The 23,977-nt window shown below is 41.6% G+C and overlaps 1 protein-coding gene across 2 annotated transcripts in view; it reads left to right on the plus strand.

Moving 5' to 3' along the window:
- Positions 1 to 23,977, plus strand: part of LOC115197601 (anoctamin-1) — a 114,742-nt gene that overhangs the window by 10,331 nt on the left and 80,434 nt on the right. For both annotated transcript variants that reach the window (XM_029759276.1, XM_029759275.1), the window contains one exon: positions 3,878 to 4,062. In XM_029759276.1, coding sequence (XP_029615136.1) covers positions 3,955 to 4,062 — 108 coding nt within the window. In that variant the 5' untranslated portion in view covers positions 3,878 to 3,954. The remainder of the gene's footprint in view (positions 1 to 3,877; positions 4,063 to 23,977) is intronic.

Consider the following 23,977-nt stretch of genomic DNA (forward strand, 5'->3'; position numbering starts at 1 on the left):
TCCAAAGATTGCTAATTTTCTAGCAGAATGGGGGTTTATTCGATCACCTACAAATTCTCAGAAGGAAGCCCGCCCCTTTTTCTCCGCCTCCTCTTCACACAAATCACGTAGATCTGGGCCTGTTCCCGAGAAAGCGTCGGGCTCGTCAGACTCGTTAGATGAAAAAAAGGATTCTGCCAGTCCGTGGTGAGTAATTGCAGTCCTGATGTACAGAAGTTATTTTCGGTCATAAGAGACGGTAGCGGCAACAATATGTACAAAATAAGTTAAAAAAAGTTACAAACAACGCAAATAAATGAGCAAAAAAGCACAATCGGTTGGGGTCAGGTAAAACGTCTGCCTTCTTCTCCAGCGCCATTTTAGTTTATATTGACCTATAGACAGTTTTGTAGTATCCTGTGATGATGTATTGACCTATAGAACGTTTTGTAGTATCCTGTGTATATATTTTGACCGATAGGCAGTTTGTAGTATCCTGTGTAAATATATTGACCTACGGGCAACTTGATATTAACTGAAGTGTAGCATGTCCAAATTCCACAGACACCATTCTAATATTAGAACAAGAGGAAGTCAATTTTTTGCTTTTTTCTTTTCTGCTTCACTTATCTTTCTTTTTTTTTTTTACCAAAGATTCCCACGGAGACTCCTTCTAATACTTGGGTCTGCTTATTTAAACTGCCAAACACACAACTGGATGGAAGCCCGATGTTTTAAAGCTAACAGGGAATTCAAGTTGCACAGAAGTGAGCCCCGAGTCAGAGATAGTTAGGGACTAGATGGAGACCAGCTGGACAGTAGCTTATGTTAGTGAAGATGCACGCACATCTTTCCTTTGAGTGGAGGACAAGCACCATCCGGGTTAGGTTCAACAGAGTCCAAGGAGCAATTCACATGCAGTATGTCTAAAAAATAAACAACTCTCAGATGTCATCTCCCTCAGACCCTGGCCTGCCTGGGCAGCTAGCGGGAAGACCAAGAGGGATGATCTCACAGATATAAATGTTGCTTTTAGAAGCTTTAGTTGGATGACTATGGAAAACAAACGCAACACTTTTAAACATTCTGTTATTACATAGATTTACATTTACATTTAAGTCATTTAGCAGACGTTCTTATCCAGAGCGACTTACAAATTGGTGCATTCACCTATAATATCCAGTAGGACAAACACTTTACAATAGTGCATCTAAATCCTTTAAAGGGGGGGGGGGTTAGAAGGATTACTTTATCCTATCCCAGGTATTCCTTAAAGAGGTGGGGTTTCAGGTGTCTCCGGAAGGTGGTGATTGACTCCGCTGTCCTGGCATCGTGAGGGAGATTGTTCCACCATTGGGGTGCCAGAGCGGCGAACAGTTTTGACTGGGCTGAGCGGGAACTTTGCTTCCTCAGAGGTAGGGAGGCGAGCAGGCCAGAGGTGGATGAACGCAGTGCCCTTGTTTGGATTACACAAGTGTAAAGGGGGATTAAAGACCTTTCTTGAAGATGAAGATGGTTTTCCAGAATTTGCTGATTTATATTATTTTGCCAGTATATCATTATTTGATATTCATGCACATTAATGTACAAAATTATTTATGTGATATGTTGCATGAAGGTATTCTCTGACTCCCCCACACAGTAATAAATTAGGTCAACCTTAACAAAATCATCAAGATGTAGATTTTCTGTGATTGTAAATTGTAAATATTCATTATTTAATATTTTCATATACAGTGGCTTGCGAAGTATTCACCCCCTTGGCATTTTTCCTATTTTGTAGCCTTACAACCTGATATTAAAATCGATTTTTGGCAGGGTTTGTATAATTTCATTAACACAACATGCCTACCACTTTGAAGATGCTAAATATTTTTTATTGTGAAACAAACAAGAAATAAGACAAAAACAGAACTTGAGCGTGCATAACTTTTCTCCCCCACCAAAGTCAATACTTTGTAGAGCAGCCTTTTGTAGAGCAGTCTCTATAAGTTTGGCACATCTAACCACTGGGATTTTTGACCATTTTTCAAAGCATAACTGCTCCAGCTCCTTCAAGTTGGATGGGTTCCGCTGGTGTACAGCAATCTTTAAGTCATACCACAGATTATCAATTTGATTGAGGTCTGGGCTTTGACTAGGCCATTCCAAGACATTTAAATGTTTCCCCTTAAACCATTCAAGTGTTGCTTTAGCAGTATGCTTACGGTCATTGTCCTGCTGGAAGGTAAACCTCCGTCCCAGTCTCAAATCTCTGGAAGACTGAAACAGGTTTCCCTCAAGAATTTCCCTGTATTTAGCACCATCCATCATTCCTTCAATTCTGAACAGTTTCAAAGTCCCTGCCGATGAAAACATCCCCAGAGCATGATGCTGCCACCACCATGCTTCACTGTGTTCTCGGGGTGATGAGAGGTGTTGGGTTTGCCCCAGACATAGCGTTTTTCTTGATGGCCAAAAAGCTCAATTTTAGTCTCATCTGACCAGAGTACCTTCTTCCATATGTTTGGGGAGTCCCCCCAAATGTGTTTGCTTATTCTTTTCTTTAAAGAATGGCTTTTTTCTGGCCACTCTTCCGTAAAGCCCAGCTCTGTGGAGTGTACGGATTAAAGTGGTCCTATGGACAGAACTTTGCAGCTCCTTCAGGGTTATCTTCGGTCTCTTTGTTGCCTCTCTGATTAATACCCTCCTTGCCTGGTGCATGAGTTTTGGTGGGCAGCCCTCTCTTGGCAGGTTTATTGTTGTACCATATTCTTTAAAAATGTTTATAATGGATTTAATGATGCTCTGTGGGATGTTCAAAGTTTCAGATATTTTTTTATAACCCAAACCTGATTTATACTTATCCACAACTTTGTCCCTGACCTGTTTGGAGGGCTCCTTGGTCTTCATGGTGCCCCTTGCTTGGTGGTGCCTGTTGCTTAGTGGTGTTGCAGACTCTGGGGCCTTTCAGAACAGGTGTTTATATACTGAGATCATGTGACAGATCATGTGACACTTAGATTGCACACAGGTGGACTTTATTTAACTCATTATGTGACTTCTGAAGTTAATTGGTTGCACCAGATCTTATTTAGGGGCTTCATAGCAAAGGGGGTGAATAAATATGCACGCACCGCTTTTCGTTTTTTTTTTGTACAATTTTTTGAAACAAGTGATTTTTTACATTTCACTTCACCAATTTGGACTATTTTGTGTATGTCCGTTACGTGGAATCCAAATAAAAATCTATTTAAATTACCGGTTGTAATGCAACAAAATAGGAAAAACGCCAAGGGGGATGAATACTTTTGCAAGGCAGTGCACGTAGCTCCAACAGTGCAGTAGTATCTAACAATACACAACAATACACACAAATCTAAAAGTAAAATAATGGAATTAAGAAATATATAAATATTAATTAACACTGTATTTTATGGGACAATATATGGGACAATAACGTTTTTGAGAAAAATATTTAGAAAAATACACTTTCATTGAGTAAATGTATTTATTAGTTCTCTTATTTTTGTTAAGAGAGATGAAAATGTAATACATTGAAGCTTATTTGTTGATGTGAAAATCTAAATGTATCAATTTTAAGGTTGTGTGGGGTGGGGGTCGCCAAAATTTCTGGAGAAAATAATTAGGTCCCCAGGAGTTCTGGTGAAATAAATGGGGTCCCCGCTGAAATAGTTTGAATACCATTGGTTTACCACAGTCAAGGCAAGTTTAAGATATACAATATATAAAAGATATGCACCGGAAACATTTAATAGACACATACTCTATATTATATGTGCCTATACATTTGATCTCATATACGGAATAGCTTTTTCATAATCTACGGTACTTTTCAACCAACCCAGAATGGATGTGTTGAGACTTGAGAGGTGCACCTTACTGTTTGTCTCCCCAGGTAGAGCCCACCTGACCCACGACCCAGACCCATCAGAAGACCCTCTCCAAGAGCCTGGTCAATAGTCTGGAGAAGCCATGGAGAGGAATGAGAGGTCCACCCCCGTCCCTGGCAAAGAGAAAGAGGTGGATATCATCAACATCAAGGGCATCGAGGACATAGGCTATGTTCAGCCGGATTCCATAGTAAGTCGGTCACCTTTAGTTTTCAGCAACTTACAAATAAAAGTCCATAGCACATAGCAAACTGTAGCATCATGCAAAGCATGTGGTTTTTGGAAAAAAACGTAGCAGCACAGTAAAACCAGTGTTGACAGTGGAAAATACCCTCGGTGGTCCTCTGTAGCTCAGTTGGTAAAGCATGGCGCTGGCAGAGGCAACGTCAGCATAGTCGGTTTGATTCCTAGGACAACCATATGTAAAAAATGTATGCATGGTTGGCCTCCGGAGTGGCGCAGCGGTCTAATGCACTGCATTGCAGTGTTGCGGCGTCACTATAGCCTGGGGTTCGATCCCAGGCTGTGTCATTACCTGCTGTGACCGGGAGTACCATAGGGCGGTACACAATTGGCCCAGCCTCATCTGGGTTAGGGAAGGATTTCGCCAGTGGGGTTGTACTTGGCTCAGCGCACTCTAGTGTCTCCTTGTGGCGGCCTAGGTGCCTGCAGACTGATTCCGGTCGTCAGTTGAATGGTGTTTCCTCCGACACATTGGTGCAGCTAGCTAGTGTTAAGAAGTGTGATTTGACGGGTCATGTTTCGGAGGATGAATGACTCAAACCTCGCCGAGCCCGTTGGGGAGTTGCAGCAATGAGACAAGATCGTAATCATGAAAAAGGGGGTAAGAATTTCACGCATGACTGTAAGTTGTTTTGGATAAAAGCATCTGTTAAATGGCATACAGTTGAAGTCGGAAGTTTACATACACATTAGCTAAATACATTTAAACTCAGTTTTTCACAATTCCTGACATTCAATCCTAGTAAAAATTCCCTGTCTTAGGTCAGTTAGGATCACCACTTCATTTTAAGAATGTGAAATGTCAGAATAATAGCAGAGAGAATGATTTATTTCAGCTTTTATTTCTTTCATCACATTCCCAGTGGGTCAGAAGTTTACATACACTCAATTAGTATTTGGTAGCATTGCCAATAAATTGTTTAACTTGTGTCAAACGTTTCGGGAAGCCTTCCAAAAGCTTCCCACAATAAGTTGGGTGAATCTTGGCCCATTCCTCCTGACAGAGCTGGTGTAACTGAGTCAGGTTTGTAGGCCTCCTTGCTTGCACACGCTTTTTCAGTTCTGCCCACACATTTTCTATAGGATTGAGGTCAGAGCTTTGTGATGGCCACTCCAATACTTTGACTTTGTTGTCCTTAAGCCATTTTTCCACAACTTTGGAAGTATGCTTGGGGTCATTGTCCATTTGGAAGAGCCATTTGCGACCAATATTTAACTTTCTGAATGATTTTTTATTTATTCTGTCTTGAGATGTTGCTTCAATATATCCACATAATTTTCCTTTCCTCATGATGCAATCTATTTTGTGAAGTTCACCAGTCCATCCTGCAGCAAAGCACCCCCACAACATGATGCTGCCACCCCCGTGCTTCACAGTTGGGATGGTGTTCTTCGGCTTGCAAGCCTCCCCCTTTTTCCTCCAAACATAACGATGGTCATTATGGCCAAACAGTTCTATTTTTGTTTCATCAGACCAGATGACATTTCTCCAAAAAGTACAATCTTTGTCCCCATGTGCAGTTGCAAACCGTAGTCTGGCTTTTTTTTATGGCGGTTTTGGAGCAGTGGCTTCTTCCTTGATGAGCGGCCTTCAGGTTATGTCCATATAGGACTTGTTTTACTGTGGATATAGATCATTCTGTACCTGTTTCCTCCAGCATCTTCACAAGGTTCTTTGCTGTTGTTCTGGGATTGATTTGCACTTTTCGCACCAAAGTACGTTCATCTCTAGGAGACAGAACGTGTCTCCTTCCTGAGTGGTATGACGGCTGCGTGGTCCCATGGTGTTTATACATGCGTACTATTGTTTGTACAGATGAACATGGTACCTTCAGGCATTTGGAAATTGCTCCCAAGGGTGAGCCAGACTTGTGAAGGTCTACAATTATTTTTCTGAGGTCTTGGCTGATTTCTTTTGTTTTTCCCATGATGTCAAGCAAAGAGGCACTGAGTTTGAAGGTAGGCCTTGAAATGCATCCACAGATACACCTCCAACTAACTCAAATTATGTCAATTAGCCTATCAGAAGCTTCTAAAGCCATGACATAATTTTCTGTAATTCTCCAAGCTGTTTAAAGGCACAGTCAACTTCATGTATGTAAACTTCTGACCCACTGGAATTGTGATGATGTGAATTATAAGTGAAATAATCTGTTTGTAAACAATTGTTGGAAAAATTACTTGTGTCATGCACAAAGTAGATGTCCTAACCGACTTGCCAAAACTATAGTTTGTTAACAAGACATTTGTGGAGTGGTTGAAAAACGAGTTTTAATGACTCCAACCTAAGTGTATGTAAACTTCCGACTTCAACTGTATATTATAATTGATTAGTGTGCCCATTCACAAGTTTACCTCACAGTGGGGATACCTCATAACATCACAGTGGGGATACCTCATTGTTTGTTTCCTTTTGTTCTGGGGCCGTATCAAGCGTCAGAGTAGGAGTACTGATCTAGGAAATAAATTCTGTCTTAGCTAAAGAAATGTTCCTATGATCTACATACAGTACCAGTCAAAAGTTTGGACACACCTACTCATTGAAGGGTTTTTCTTTATTTTTACTATTAAATACATTGTAGAATAATAGTGAAGACATCACAACTTTGTAATAACACATATGGAATCATGTTGTAACCTAAAAGTGTTAAACAAATAAAATAAATGTTATATTCTTCAAAGTAGCCACTCTTTCCCTTGATGACAGCTTTCCACACTCTTGGCATTCTCTCAACCAGCTTCACCTGAAATGTTTTCCCAACAGTCTTGAAGGAGATCCCACATATGCTGAGTACTTGTTGTCTGCTTTTCCTTCACTCTACGTCCAACTCATCCCAAACCATCTCAAATGGGTTGCGGTCCTTTGATTGTGGAGGCCAGGTCCTCTGATGCAGCACTCCATCACTCTCCTTCTTGGTCAATTGCCCCTTACATAGCCTGGAGGTGTGTTGAGTCATTGTCCTGTTGAAAAACAAATGATAGTTCTACTAAGAGTAAACCAGATGGGTTGGCGTATCGCTGCAGAATGCCTACATATGGATCATGTGTTCACCTACTCTGCATCTCACAAAGACACGGCGGTTAGAACCAAAAATATGGACTCGTCAGACCAAAGGACAGATTTCCACAGTCTAATGTCCATTGCTCGTGTTTCTTGGTCCAAGCAAGTCTCTTCTTGGTGTCCTTTAGTAGTGGTTTCTTTGCAGCAATTCCACCATGAAGGCCTGATTCACTTAGTCTCTTCTGAACAGTTGATGTTGAGGGTTACTCTTTAAAGCGTTTATTTGGGCTGCAATATCTGAGGCCGGTAGCTCTAATTAACTTATCCTCTGCAGCAGAGGCAACTCTGGGTCTTCCTTTCCTGTGGCGGTCCTCATGAGAGCCAGTTTGCAATACATAAATAAACTGAATGACAAAACAACAAACCGTGACGCAGAGGTGAAACATACACTACTCAAAATTAATCTCCCACAAACCCAGGTGGGACAAACACCAACTTAAATATGACCTCCAATTAGAGACAATGATGACCAGCTGCCTCTAATTGGAGATCATCTCAAACAAAGCCCAACATAGAAATGCAAAAACTAGAACAACCCAACATAGAAATACAAAACTAGAACATAACAACATAGAAAAAACAAAACTAGAAACCCCCCCTGTCACGCCCTGACCTACTCTACCATAGAAAATAACAGCTTACCATGGTCAGGACGTGACAGAAATCTAAATATATGTTGATTTGTTAAACACTTTTTTGCTTACTACATGATTCCAGATGTGTTATTTCATAGTTTTGATGTCTTCACTATTATTCTACAATGTAGAATGATGTAAAAATAAAGAAAAACCCTTGACTGAGTAGGTGTGTCCAAACCTTTGACTGGTACTGTAAATGTCTCGTGGCATATGATATGGCATGTGGTGGCATATGCCTGTTTGCACACATTAAGGACAGGCTAGAAAAATAGCTGAAACCAAATACTTTGTTCTGAAGAATTATATACATCACTATATACAGTATGTCTTCCAATCACAAACTTTTGACTGGTACTCTATTTCTCTACTCTGTCTGCATACGTAACACTCCGCACCGTGACAAGTCTATAACTCTTGACTGACTTATAACATGAAACGATGTCTGCTAGGTGTTGGATATTTTGGGTTGATGTAGACATGGAACAGTTCTGTAACAAGCCTTTTGGGAAATGCTGGCTGAAGTTAATTAGTTGTTTGGCCTACAGGTGGTTTGCTAGACATTTTACGGTCATTATTGAGAAAATGTATTGGCAGGGTTGGGGAGTAACTGATTACATGCTACATGTAATCTGATTACAAAAAACGGTAATCAGTTACGTTACCAGCAAAAAATATTGTAATCATATTATGTCCTATGATAGCTGTATACAGTAATGTCATAGGCTAGCTGTATACAGTAATTTCCTAAGGTAGCTGTAAGGACTTTCCTAGCTGTATACAGCACTTGGGTCATTGCCAGCAGCATAACACCCTGCATCCCACTGCTGGCTCGCTTCTGACGCAAAGTAGGGTTGGTTCTGGTCAGTCCCTGGATGGGTGACCAGATGCTGTGGTGTTGGAGGGCCAGTAGGAGGCACCCTTTCCTCTGGTCTAAAAAAAATATCCCAATGCCCCAGGGCAGTGATTGGGGACATTGCCCTGTGTAGGGTGCCGTCTTTTGGATGAGACATTAAACGGGTGTCCTGACTCTCTGTGGTCACTAAAGATCCCATGGCCCTTTTCGTAAGAGTAGGAGTGTTAACCCTGATGTCCTGGCTAAATTCCCAATCTGGCCTTCATACTATTGTGGCCACCTAATCATCCCCAGTTTACAATTGGCTCATTCATTCCCCCTCCTCTCCGCTGTAACTATTCCCCAGGTCGTTGCTGTAAATGAGAATGTGTTCTCAGTCAACATACCTGGGAAAATAAATAAATAAAAATGGGGAGTGTCCTAGGCTAGCTGTATACAGTAACACTAAGCATTGGGGTGATCTGACCACATCCTTATGTTCCCTAGACCTGTGAGAAGTGAACTTTGCCTCAGCTTCCTGTGTGGAGCAGACTGAGACATGTTTTCCTCTGGGACCACTCGCTGGTTTACAAGGCTGCTCTTGTTATGTTTATTAGTTGGTTGTGTATTTATTTTACTTTTTTAGTAGCTAAAAATAAACTGTCCCTGGAGGCTATTTTTCAGAGTTATGCAACGTCACAACATTTTAACATTCTGTCCAGAATTTTTGTTGTTGTTGTGGCTATTAACTAGTAGTTCACAAATATAGTTTTACTTTTGTTGGCTATCTTCTATTACTAACCTTAATTTGTTTTTGTAATAACAGGGTTCATCTGTAAAATATTCTTGGTCTCAGCATGACTAGAAACAAACAAAAACATGTTTTGAGTGAGAGGTGCGCTTTGGTCTGAAACTGAAAAAGTAAGGACATTCACGAGCACCACATTGCCTACTTTGCTCATGCTCTATCAAGGATTTCCAGCACACAGCTTTGACCTGTTACAGTAGCTGTCTTCGTCTATTGTACTTCAAACATTGTGTAGGCAGGTTGCATAGGATTCAAACCTTCTCAAAAAGCCTAATTCATACTCTTCAGAGCGGTGTCGGTCGGTGCCATTTTTTATGAGCATGGCTTATTTTTTCTATTACAGCATATTGGATGACTGTCATTCATATTCCATTCACCCAGGTCAATGTAACAGCGATAGGTTTAGGCTACTACATGATACTCACATTTTCCCTATACCCATCATGAGGTTGCTACAACCTAGCCTATAAATGAAAGTTTACAACATAGGGGCAAATAGGTCGAAATAAAAATTTGAGTCGACAGACAGTGACACATGGACAGACAGTGACACATTCAATACTGCCTTGCACACTCTTTTTTTATTTATTTTTTTTTTTTTTATTTCACCTTTATTTAACCAGGTAGGCAAGTTGAGAACAAGTTCTCATTTACAATTGCGACCTGGCCAAGATAAAGCAAAGCAGTTCGACAACATACAAAAACACAGAGTTACACATGGAGTAAAACAACATACAATCAATGATGCAGTAGAAAAAAATAAGACTATATACAATGTGAGCAAATGATGTGAGATAATGGAGGTAAAGGCAAAAAATGCCATGGTGGCAAAGTAAATAAAGTATGGCAAGAAAAAAAAACACTGGAATGGTAGATTTGTAGTTTGAAGAAAGTTAAAGTTAAAATATAAATATAAATAATATGGTGCAAAGGAGCAAAATAAATAAATACAGTAGGGGAAAAGGTAGTAGTTTGGGCTCAATTAAAGATGGGCTATGTACAGGTGCAGAGATCTGTGAGCTGCTCTGACAGCTGGTGCTTAAAGCTAGTGAGGGAGATAAGTGTTTCCAGTTTTAGAGATTTTTGTAGTTCGTTCCAATCATTGGCAGCTGAGAACTGGAAGGAGAGACGACCAAAGGAGGAGTTGGCTTTAGGGGTGACCAGAGAGATATACCTGCTGGAGCGCGTGCTACAGGTGGGTGCTGCTATGGTGACCAGTGAGCGGAGATAAGGGGGGACTTTACCTAGCAGGGTCTTGTAGATGACCTGGAGCCAATGTGTTTGGCGACGATGATGAAGTGAAGGCCAGCCAACGAGAGCATACAGGTCGCAGTGGTGGGTTGTATATGGGGCTTTGGTGACAAAACGGATGGCACTGTGATAGACTGCATCCAGCTTGTTGAGTAGGGTATTGGAGGCTATTTTGTAAATGACATCGCCGAAGTCGAGGATTGGTAGGATGGTCAGTTTTACGAGGGTATGTTTGGCAGCATGAGTGAAGGATGCTTTGTTGCGAAATAGGAAGCCAATTCTAGATTTCACTTTGGATTGGAGATGATTGATGTGAGTCTGGAAGGAGAGTTTACAGTCTAACCAGACACCTAGGTATTTGTAGTTGTCCACAAATTCTAAGTTAGAACCGTCCAGAGAAGTGATGCTGGATGGGCGGGCAGGTGGAGGCAGCGATCGGTTGAAGAGCATACATTTAGTTTTACTTGTGTTTAGGAGCAGTTGGAGACCACGGAAGGAGAGTTGAATGGCATTGAAGCTCGTCTGGAGGGTTGTTAACACAGTGTCCAAAGAAGGGCCAGAAGTATACAGAATGGTGTCATCTGCGTAGAGGTGGATCAGAGATTCACCAGCAGCAAGAGCGACATCATTTATGTATACAGAGAAAAGAGTTGGCCCAAGAATTGAACCCTGTGGTACCCCCATAGAGACTGCCAGAGGTCCAGACAGTAGGCCCTCCGATTTGACACACTGAACTCTGTCAGAGAAGTAGTTGGTGAACCAGGCGACGCAATCGTTTGAGAAACCAAGGCTACTAAGTCTGCCGATGAGGATGTGGTGATTAACAGAGTCAAAAGCTTTGGCCAGGTCAATGAATACGGCAGCACAGTAATGTTTCTTATCGATGGCGGTTACGATGTCGTTTAGGACCTTGAGCGTGGCTGAGGTGCACCCATGACCAGCTCTGAAACCAGATTGCATAGCGGAGAGGGTGCGGTGGGATTCAAAATAGTCGGTAATCTGTTTGTTGACTTGGCTTTCGAAGACCTTAGAAAGGCAGGGTAGGATGGATATAGGTCTGTAGCAACTTGGGTCAAGAGTGTCACCTCCTTTGAAGAGGGGGATGACAGCAGCTGCTTTCCAATCTATGGGAATCTCAGACGACACGAAAGAGAGGTTGAACAGGCTAGTAATAGGGGTTGCAATAATTTCGGCAGATAATTTTAGAAAGAAAGGGTCCAGATTGTCAAGCCCAGCTGATTTGTAGGGGTCCAGATTTTGCAGCTCTTTCAGAACATCAGCTGAATGGATTTGGGAGAAGGAGAAATGGGGGAGGCTTGGGCGAGTAGCTGTGGGGGGTGCAGTGCTGTTGAATGCAGTAGGGGTAGTTAGGTGGAAAGCATGGCCAGCCGTAGAAAAATGCTTATTGAAATTCTCAATTATAGTGGGCTTATCGGTGGTGACAGAGTTTCCTATCCTCAGTGCAGTGGGCAGTTGGGAGGAGGTGTTCTTATTCTCCATGGACTTTACAATGTCCCAGAACTTTTTAGAGTTGGAGTTGCACGAAGCAAATTTCTGTTTGAAAAAGCTAGCCTTGGCGTTTCTAACTGCCTGTGTGTATTGGTTTCTAACTTCCCTAAAAAGTTGCATATCGCGGGGGCAGTTCGATGCTAATGCAGAACGCCACAGGATATTTTTGTGTTGGTTAAGGGCAGTCAGGTCTGGGGAGAACCAAGGGCTATATCTGTTCCTGGTTCTAAATTTCTTGAAAGGGGCATGCTTATTTAAGATGGAGAGGAAGGCATTTTTAAAAAATAACCAGGCATCCTCTACTGACGGGATGAGGTCAATATCCTTCCAGGATACCAGGGCCAGGTCGATTAGAAAGGCTTGCTCGTTGAAATGTTTCAGGGAGCGTTTGACAGTGATGAGTGGAGGTCGTTTGACCGCTGACCCATTACGGGTGCAGGCAATGAGGCAGTGATCGCTGAGATCTTGGTTGAAAACAGCAGAGGTGTAATTAGAGGGCATATTGGTTAGGATGATGTCTATGAGGGTGCCAGTGTTTGCGGCTTTGGGGTTGTACCTGGTGGGTTCATTAATAATTTGTGTGAGATTGAGGGCATCAAGCTTGGATTGCAGAATGGCTGGGGTGTTAAGCATGTCCCAGTTTAGGTCGCCTAGTAGCACAAGCTCTGAAGATAGATGGGGGGCAATCAGTTCACATATGGTGTCCAGAGCACAGCTAGGGGCCGAGGGGGGTCTATAGCAGGCGGCAACGGTGAGAGACTTGTTTTTGGAGAGGTGGATTTTTAAAAGTAGAAGTTCAAATTGTTTGGGTACAGACCTGGATAGCAGGACAGAACTCTGCAAGCTATCTCTGCAGTAGATTGCAACACCGCCCCCTTTGGTCGTTCTATCTTGTCTGAAAACGTTGTAGTTAGGGATGAAGATTTCACAGTTTTTGGTGGACTTCCTAAGCCAAGATTCAGACACAGCCAGGACATCCGGGTTGGCAGAGTGTGCTAAAGCAGTGAATAAAACAAACTTAGGGAGGAGGCTTCTAATGTTAACATGCATGAAACCAAGGCTATTACGGTTACAGAAGTCATCAAAAGAGAGCGCCTGGGGAGTAGGTGTGGAGCCAGGCACTGAAGGGCCTGGATTCACCTCTACATCCCCAGCGGAGCAGAGAAGGATAAGTATGAGGGTACGGCTAAAAGCTATAAGAATTGGTCGTCTGTGACGTCCAGAATAGAGAGAAAAAGGAGCAGGTATCTGGGGGCGATAAAATAGCTTCAAGGTATAATGTACAGACAAAGGTATGGTGGGATGTGAGTACAGAGGAGGTAAACCTAGGCATTTAGTGATTATGAGAGAGATATTGTCTCTAGAAATATCATTGAAACCAGAAGATGTCATAGCATGTGTGGGTGGAGGAACTGAGAGGTTGGATAAGGTATAATGAGCAGGGCTAGAGGCTCTACAGTGAAATAAGCCAATAAACACTAACCAGAACAGCAATGGACAAGGCATATTGACATTAAGGAGAGGCATGCTTAGCCGAGTGATCAGAGGGTCCAGTGAGATTCAGACAGCTAGCTGGGCCATAGGTAGCAAGCTGGTGGAAGATGGGAGGGAGGTCTGTTTTTAGCCGCCTCGTGCGTTTCCGTCTGTGGGTTAGTGGGGTTCCGTGTGGAAGGGGGGACCTGTCCAAGTTGGCAGAATAGTTAGTTATAGTGGCCCAAGAAAAGTGTCCGACAGACCTATTCAGATCGCAGCCGAAAAGACAGCTAACGATTAGCTGGCCGCAGATGGGCGATCAGGTTACGTCGCGACGGAGGGGCCAGTTGGAACAACTCCCTCGGGCAGATAACGTCGGTGATCCAGTCGTGAAGACCCAATGGGGCTCCGCATCGGCAGTAAAACGGGTCAGGATAGGTGAGTTGTAGCCCAGGAGACACTTCAGCTGGCTAGCTCAGGAGTAGCCCACGAGTGGCTGACGGAATTCTTCAGCTGGCTAGCTAGCTAGCTCCGTAATTGTGTGTGTTAATTCCGAGACCGACGTTGCCAATAGTCACTCAGGTAGCAGCTAGTTAGCTGCAAGATCCAGGTGTAAATGTCCAGAGCCTGCGGTAGAAATCGAGGAAAGGAGAGAGAATAGGTCCGATATGCTCTGGTCTGAGTCGCGCTGTACAAAAACTGGCGATAGCTTTTCGAGCTAATGGATAGCTGAGGACAGCTAACCGTAGCTAGCTGAACTTCAACGTTAGCCTGTGAAAATAGCTAACCTCTGGCTAGCTTCTGTCGTGGAATTCAGATGAGGTAAATAATACTTTCTTTTTTTTTTTTTAATTGATGAGGCGGGTTGCAGGAGAGTGCCTTGAGGTTGAGTATTCAGAATAAAAAAATGTAAAAAGATAAGTGAAGAAAAAAATATGTAAATATATATATATATATACACGGGACACGACAGGACGTCTGAACTGCTACGCCATCTTGGAAGATGATCTTGGAAGATGCCTGCATCTAGCTGATCTAGGGTGTAATCATTAGTCCAACTGTTGCAAACAATAGTTTTTATTGGACAAATTCAGGTATGTTTATCCCCATTTAGTTCCGTTTGCCTTTGTTTAAGAAACGTTTTTCAACAGAATCGTCGGAATGAATGCACCCCTGATCTCACGTAAACACAGTTTACTTTCAAAGCAGCCACATTGTATTCCTTCTCGCATCTATGCATTCTCCTCCACTCAACTTTTCCCTTCACTTTTGGACTTCAATGCAGAACACATCAGCTGAATGTGACCAGGAAAAAAAACTTTCCAAGCCAGACCATATCATAACCACTACACACAGCCTACATCATTGTCACCATATTAGCTAAAGTAACAACATAGTCAACATAGCTAATAGAACTAATGAGTTAGTAAACCCGCTATAATCATGCAGTAACGTTACAGTGTACAGTCAGTAAGCAGTTTAGCAGTTACACTGGCAGGCCCAATGGCAGTTAATTACTAAAACCAAAAGCTTACCTTGACTTGGAAGAGTTCTAGTGTTGTGTTGAATATAACCAGCTAGCTAACATAGCATCCCTCTGTTTGAACAGGGTGTTTGAGTAGGCTAAACTAGCTAGCTGAATTTGCTAGCTAAGCGAAACTGAAAGTGTAAAGTGTAAAAAACTATGAAATATCTTTCTATCTCTCTCTTGCTTCTCCTTCATTTTGGAAGAAATTGTTCAACTATAGTCTTTCTCTGTCTGAGTCAACTACTCACCACATGTTATGCACTGCAGTGTTAGCTAGCTGTATTTTATGCTTTCAGTACTTGATTAATTCTCTGATCCTTTGATTGGGTGGACAACATGTCAGTTCATGCTGCAAGAGCTCTGATAGGTTGGAGGATGTCTATCGGAAGTTGTCATAATTAGGGCTATGGCGGTCACAAAATTTCGTCAGCCGGTGATTGTCAAGCAAATAACCGTCGGTCTCACGGTAATTGACCGTTAATTAACATAAACACATTTAGCATCTCCTGGCTGCCACACAAAATGGCCTACAGGCCATTTGAAAAATCCATATAATATATCCTACACCTTCACAATAAATCCATTATTTATTTTAGGCAGGTCTAAAGAAGTATGATATGATGAAAATTTTGTCTATTTCAGAAGAAAATAATAACATACTCTGAGTTGTCCTCATGATAGGTCCTGATGTGGCTATGCCAAATGGCTGTGGCTTACACTAGTTCATTTAGCAGACAAGATTTGCTTTTAATTCCGTGGCATTATTTTATAGTATGAAGAATTACAATTGAACAAAGCTGAATAAAATATAAATATTTTCTCCAAATGATTTGAGGGAGTGCACACATGCGGCTATTCTGGCTATTCTGTGTTGAGCTGTTAACAAAGAAATAGCTTCTTCTATATGCTTAATTTAGAGTAATTAATGTAACTTTAGTTGTTCTACAAACATTGGGCTATATGTTTTGATTTTTATTACACTGTAAGGCTGCATGATGCGACTCTAATGATGATTTGAAAAAAGTTGCTTGAAAGACATGAGCTCTGCTTTGTTTTTTTTTGCGCAGGCTGTACACACTCCAATAGTCTCTCATTCACAATTTGACAAGCACTTGATAATGCCACGAATTTCACGACGGCATCCCCTTTGTGACCTTAATATACCCTAAAAAAATCCTGGCCTTTTGCGGCCCGGAGATCTGCATTGTGCCCTTCTCCCTGAGTGTGCTGTGCAATCCGAAGCTTCTCTCACTCACATGGCTCTCTGTCACGTGGGTACAAGTGAAGACAGACACATCGGGGACGCAACTGTGCGCGTCCTTATCCAATTCCGAGGTGCACCAATTCCGATGTGTATATTGAAGATATTGGAAGAACTGTCCGCATTTACTTTTCATCAGCCAACAAGCCAACAAGAGTAGGCACAACGAACAGCCAAAACACTAGCCTATGTCAATCTACTATCTCCCATAGTACAAAGGTTCACCTATTCTATTCTGTGTGAGAAATAAATATTCCAGACATAGTCTGGGACAGTTGTGGGATGCAATAGATCCTAAATGAATACACCCACTAGCATCAAAAAAACATTTTATGCAATGTGGATGATGCAACAGATCAAAACATTTAGCTTAAAATATGTTGATAAACTATTAGGCTATTTCTTCACATTATAAGCGCAGCAATGCACACATGATAGTAGGCTATAAGCCCGAATGTTCCATTAGCAGAAGACACTATTATCAAAAGTGACCGCAAGTGCGATTATGCATGTAATGCTTTTATTATAAAGGTGCACCTGAAACTCACGTGCTGCTTAGAAGGCTCTACACCCCTTGTAAAGCGGATTAATGTGCTTAATTTTAAGACGTTATTTGGCTACTTTAGTTGTGTTACAAACCTTATTGAAACATATAGGCCTATGGGCTAAGCTACGTGAGGTGTGCGACTATGATTTGAAAAAGTTGCAAAAAAAGGCATTGTTTCTTGTGCTGGGCATCATTCACAAGTGATAACATATAATTCACACGGAATAGGCTAATATTGTAAACCCATCAGACTATTCTTGAGTTAACGTTGTCTTTACATAGTGTCACGGCTGTCAAAAGGAGAGGACCAAGGTGCAGCGTGTGTGTAGTTCCACATTTTATTTAATCTGTGAAACTTTGCAATACATAAATAAACTGAATTGACAAAACAACAAACCGTGACGCAGAGGAGAAACAAACACTACTCAAAAATAATCACCCACAAAACCCAGGAAGAAAAACCCCTACTTAAGTTTGATCTCCAATTAGAGACAACGAGGACCAGCTGCCTCCAATTGGAGATCATCCCAAACAAACCAACATAGAAATACAAAAACTAGAACCTAAGAACATAGAAATAGAAAACATAGAAAAACACAAAACATCGCCTGTCACGCCCTGACCTACTCTACCATAGAAAATAACATCTTACAATGGTCAGGACGTGACACATATACTAAATAATATATGTGTGACATTTGTTTTGATTTAGAATGGACCATTATCATGCACCTGTATCAAAACAGGGGCAGCGGGAAAAAATACATGTCACATATGCACTTAAATAGCGAATGGAGGACGCTTTTCCCAGTGTTTTTGTTTCATGCCAGCCAGGTAGGCTATACTCCTGTTGAAAATATAAGTAATGTGCTTAACATTAGGAAAGTTGAGAAATAAATATAGTAGCCCTAGCCTATTGAAAGCTGATGAGATCCTCGTCTTTTTATTAGCAACCATCACTCTGTTTTCTCACACAATTGCATAGCCTATAGAAATGTGGCGCAACATGAGCTCATGGGCTCTCATGAAGTGTTTGATTAGATTTTCAAAACATTTGAATTGATTTCAGAGTGATTAGAGGGACAATAGAGTTCTGAGTACCAGGCAGTTAGCAAGTTTGGTAGGCCTCTAATGACCAGTAGCAGCATCAGAGCTTGGAGAAGCCTAGTTACCTTGACTAAACGGTCATGTGACTGCCTTCATGACTCGTGACCGCCGGTGTGGCGGTAAAACGGTCACCACAACAGCCCTAGTCATACTTACTGTGTAAGTCTATGGAAGGGGGAGAGAACTATAAGTCTCCTAGGTTTTGTATTGAAGTCATGTACCCAGAGGGGGATGGAAGCTAGCTGTATTCCGGCTACACCATGGTGCTACCCTACAGAGTGCTGTTGAGGCTACTGTAGACCTTCATTGTTAAAAAGTGTGTCTTAATCAATTATTTGGTAATGTGAATGTATTTTATTTAGTTTTATCTTGAAAGGATACGTTTTTAAATGTTTTACTTTTTATTTTATTTCATGAAATTCACTGAGGAGGATGATCCTCCCCTTCCTCCTCTGAGGAGCCTCCACTGCTTCAGAGGGATAATGAAATTTACAGTGTTATGTGTCTGGAACTCTATTGGATGAATGCGTCACCGTTCTTCCATGAGAAAATCCATCATTTGATGTTTTGTTGATGGTGGTGGAAAACGCTGTCTCTGGCGCCACTCCAGAATTTTCCATAAATATTCAATTGGGTTGCGATCTGGTGACTGAGACGTCCATGGCATATGGTTAACATTGTTTTCATGCTCATCAAACCATTCAGTGACCACTCGTGCACTGTGGATGGGGGCATTGTCATCCTATGGGGGCATTGCCAAAATAATGGCATGCACAGCATTTTTATACATGACCCTAAGCATGCAGGGATGTTAATTGCTTAATTAACTCAGGAATCACAACTGTGTGGAAGCGCCTGCTTTCAATACACTTTGTGTCATTTATCATTTACTCAAGTGTTTGATTTTTTTAGGCAGTTACCTGTATATACACTGGACTTTATGCAAACTGGAAACCACATATCCTGAGGCTGCATTTATTGTAGCTGGGGATTTTAACAAAGCAAATTTGAGGAAAACGCTACCGAAATTCTACCAACACATTGACTGTAGTACTTGTGCTGGTAAAACATTGGACCACTGCTACTCAACTGTTCAAAATGCCTAAAAGGCCCTCCCCCGCCCTCCCTTTGGAAAATCTGATCACAACTCCATTTTGCTCCTCCCTTTCTATAGGAAGAAACTCAAACAGGAAGTACCCGTACTAAGGTCTATTCAATGCTAGTCTGACCAATCTGAATCAATGCTTGAAGATTGTTTTGATCACGTGGACTGGAATATGTTCCAGGTAGCCTCTGAGAATAACATTGACGGATACGGTGACTGAGTTCATCAGCAAGTGTATAGGAGATGTTGTACCCACTGTGACTTTTAAAACCTACCCAAACCAGAAACCGTGGATAGATGGCAGCATTCGCGCAAAACTGAAAGCGCAAACCACCTCATTTAACCATGGCAAGGTAACTGGGAATATGGCCGAATACAAACAGTGTAGTTATTCCCTCTGTAAACCAATCAAACAGGCAAAACATCAGTACAGAGAGAAAGTGGAGTTGCAATGCAATGGCTCAGACACAAGACATGTGGCAGGGTCTACAGACAATCACAGATTACAAAGGGAAAACCAGCCACATAGTGGACACCTTCTTCGCCCACTTTGAGGATAACACAGTGCCACCGACGAGGCCTGCTACCAAGGACTGTGGGCTCTCCTTCTCATGGCCGACGTGAGTAAGACGTCTGCCGGCTCAGACGTCATCCCTAGCCAGACGGCATCCTCAAAGCATGCGCAGACCAGCTGGCTGGAGTGTTTACGGACATATTCAATCTCTCCCTATCCCAGTCTGCTGTCCCCACTTGCTTCAAGATGTCCACCACTGTTCCTGTACCCAATAAAGCAAAGGTAACTGAACTAAATGACTATCGCCCTGTAGCACTCACTTCTGTCATCATGAAGTGCTTTGAGAGGCTAGTTAAGGATCCTATCACCTCTACATTACACGACACACAAGACCCACTTCTATTTGCTTACCGCCCTAATAGATCCACAGATGATGCAATCGCCATCGCACTGCACACTTCCCTATCCCATCTGGACAAGAGGAATACCTATGTAAGAATGCTGTTCAGCCTTCAACACCATAGCACCCTCCAAGCTCATCATTAAGCTTGGAGCCTTGGATCTGAACCCCGCCCTGTGGAACTGGGTCCTGGACATCCTGATGGGCCGCCCCCAGGTGGTGAAGCTAGGAAACAACACCTCCACTTCGCTGATTCTCAACACAGGGGCCCCGCAAGGTTGCGTGCTCAGCCCCCTCCTGTACTCCCTGTTCACCCATGACTGAGTGGCCATGCACGCCTCTAACTCAATCATCAAGTTTGCAGACGACACAACACTAGTAGGCCTGATTACCAAAAATGACAAAACAGCCTAAGGGAGGAGGTGAGGGCCCTGGGAGAGTGGTGCCAGGAAAATAACCTCTCAATCAACGTCACCAAAACAAAGAAGCTGATTGTGGATTTCAGGAAACAGCAGAGGGTTCACTCCCCTATCCACATCGACGGGACTGCAGTGGAAAAGGTGGAAAGCTTCAAGTTCCTCGGCGTACAAATCTCTGACGATCTGAAATGGTCCACCCACACAAACAGTGTGGTGAAGAAGGTGCAACAGCGCCTCTTCAACCTCGAGAGGCTGAAGAAATTTGGCTTGGCCCCTAAAACCCTCACAAACTTTTACAGATGCACATTTGTTAGCATCCTATCAGGCTGTATCACCGTCTGGTAGGCAACTGCACCGCTCGCAACCGCAGGGCTCTCCAGAGGGTGGTGCGGTCTGCCCAACGCATCAACTACCTGCCCTCCAGGACTCCTACAGCACCCGATGTCACAGGAAGGCCAAAAAGATCATCAAGGACATCAACCACCCGAGCCACGGCCTGTTCACCCCTCTATCATCCAGAAGGCAAGGTCAGTACAGGTGCATCAAAGCTGGGACCGAGAGACTGAAAAACAGCTTCTATTTAAGGCCATCAGACTGTTAAATAGCCATCACTAGCCATCTTCCTCCCGGTTACGCAACCCTGCACATTAGAGGCTGCTGCACCATATACATAGACTTGGAATCACTGGCCACTTTAATAATGAAACCCTAGTCACTTTAACAATGTTTAAATTATGTTTACATACTGCTTTACTCATCTCATATGTACATACTGTATTCTATTCTACTGTATTTTAGTCAATGCCACTCCGACATTACTCGATCTAATATTAATATATTTCTTAATTCCATTATTTTACTTTTAGATTTGTGTGTATTGTTGTGTATTTTTAGATACTACTGCACTGTTGGAGCTACGTGCAGTGCCTTGCAAAAGTATTCATCCCCCTTGGCGTTTTTCCTATTTTGTTGCATTACAACCTGTAATTTAAATAGATTTTTATTTGAATTTCATGTAATGGACATACACAAAATAGTCCAAATTGGTGAAGTGAAATGAAAAAAATCACTTGTTTCAAAAAATTCCAAAAAAAATTCAAATGGGAAAGTGGTGCGTGCATATGTATTCATCCCCTTTGCTATGAAGCCCCTAAATAAGATCTGGTGCAACCAATTACCTTCAGAAGTCACATAATTAGTTAAATAAAGTCCACCTGTGTGCAATCTAAGTGTCACATGATCTGTCACATGATCCCAGTATATAAACACGTGTTCTGAAAGGCCCCAGAGTCTGCAACACCACTAAGCAACAGGCACCACCAAGCAAGGGGCACCATGAAGACCAAGGAGTTCTCCAAACAGGTCAGGGACAAACTTGTGGAGAAGTACAGATCAGTGTTGGGTTATAAACAAATATCCGAAACTTGGAACATCCCACGGAGCACCATTACATCCATTATAAAAAATTGAAAGAATATGATACAACAATAAACCTGCGAAGAGAGGGCTGCCCACCAAAACTCACGGACCAGGCAAGGAGGGTATTAATCAGAGAGGCAACAAAGAGACCGAAGATAACCCTGAAGGAGCTGCAAAGTTCCACAACAGAGATTTGGGTATCTATCCATAGGACCACTATAAATAAAAATATTTTGCATCTTCAAAGTGGTTGGCATGTTGTGTAAATCAAATGATACAACCCCCCTCAAAAATCCATTTTAATTCCAGGTTGTAAGACAACAAAGTAGGAAAAATTACAAGGGGGGTAAATACTTTCACAAGCCACTGTAGGAATAGAAGCATTTCGCTACACCCGCAATAACATCTGCTAAATAGGTGTGTGACCAATAACCTTTGTATGTATTTTTTAGATATATTGTAAATGTGTATTATTGGCATTGTAAATGTGTATTATTGTCACATCACCATCTTTATTGCAAAAATATATACAACTACGAACATAACTTTAAGCTACATATTAATTTGACATGGGTAATAAACTGTCTATTTATTTGCACAGCAATTGACTGTTTCCAACACACCACCACCTGTTATGCTGAGCATCGACTGACCAAAAAAGATAGTGCTAAAATAAAGGTTTAAGCAAATCAAATCAAATTTGATTACAGGTAGGCACCACATTACTACAGGACAAAACAGCTCATTCAATCCAGCCTGATGGTATTGTAAGTATAAAAGCAAAACTTGCTTTAAATAATAATTTAAAAAAACATGAAAATGTAGTGAAATGGGATGTTGTCTTAGTGTCGTGTGGAGAATCCAATACTTTAACAAATCACCTTATTGTGGGAGCACCTCCTCTAAAAGTATGAGTTAGGCTATTTGAGAAGGTTAAAATCCTAAGCAACCTTCCTACACAATGTTTGAAGTACAATAGACCAACATAGCTACTGTAGTTGGTCAAAGCTGTGTGCTGGAAAACCTTGGTAGAGCATGGTTGAAGTAGGCATTGTGGTGCTCATGTGAATTTCCTTTCGTTTTTGGCCTCAGACCAATGCCTCCTTCTCATTTAAAACATTTTTTTGTTTTGTTTCTAATTTCCAAGGTTTTCACACCAGAAGATGATTATACAACATTAGTCATTTCCACATGCAAACGGTGCCTTTTAAAAATGTAATTTCAGCTTTTGTTTCACATAATTTATTGTCCAAACCCAGTTTCCCAAAACTATCGTTAGTAAAGTTGCACTTGAAAATGGTTGCTATTTACAGACTGCCTCAGACCACTTGTAGAACAGCTAAGTGTGTCGTTACATACTTTTTTGGCCTTCACAATACACTTTATACATAGAATCAAAATTATTATCTGTCTCTCTATGACCGCCAATAACTTAATAACAAAGTTAACTACAAATACAAAGTTGCCAATGTCTTTGCAATTGTGACAAACAAGCAAATTATAAAAATATGCTTGAAATGAAAAGCAATTGAGTTGTATTTTGCTAGTTGTAGGCTACTATCTGTAATTTTTGCCTCAATATATTTCATTATGTGTAACAACATTTAGTGCATTATTGGGTAAGCATTAGAATAAGCCTGCTCAATATTTGCAGCTATAGGTCATAATATCTCTCTAAGATCTGATCCTTTATCAGTACTGTGAAATAGTTATAATGTTATTAAGGCAAGATTTGAATGGAGAAAGCTGATCTGAGAGCAGTGCTGCCTTTGGGGTAAACATTACCCCAGTTAGTACTTTTAAGATAAAAATATGTTGGCAATTTTAGGGTTAAGCAAAATAATTCCTGTAATTGACTCTCAAAGTACTGAATAATTTAGCTGAGTAAGCATTAGGAATTTTTTTTTTTTTTTTTCAGATTTTCGGGAACACACTGAAAGATAACTTGACACGGTTGATCAGTCAAAGCAAATTTGGTTTAAAATGTCAT

The sequence above is a fragment of the Salmo trutta genome, chromosome 7 (assembly GCF_901001165.1).
Source record: "Salmo trutta chromosome 7, fSalTru1.1, whole genome shotgun sequence".
NCBI lineage: Eukaryota > Metazoa > Chordata > Actinopteri > Salmoniformes > Salmonidae > Salmo > Salmo trutta.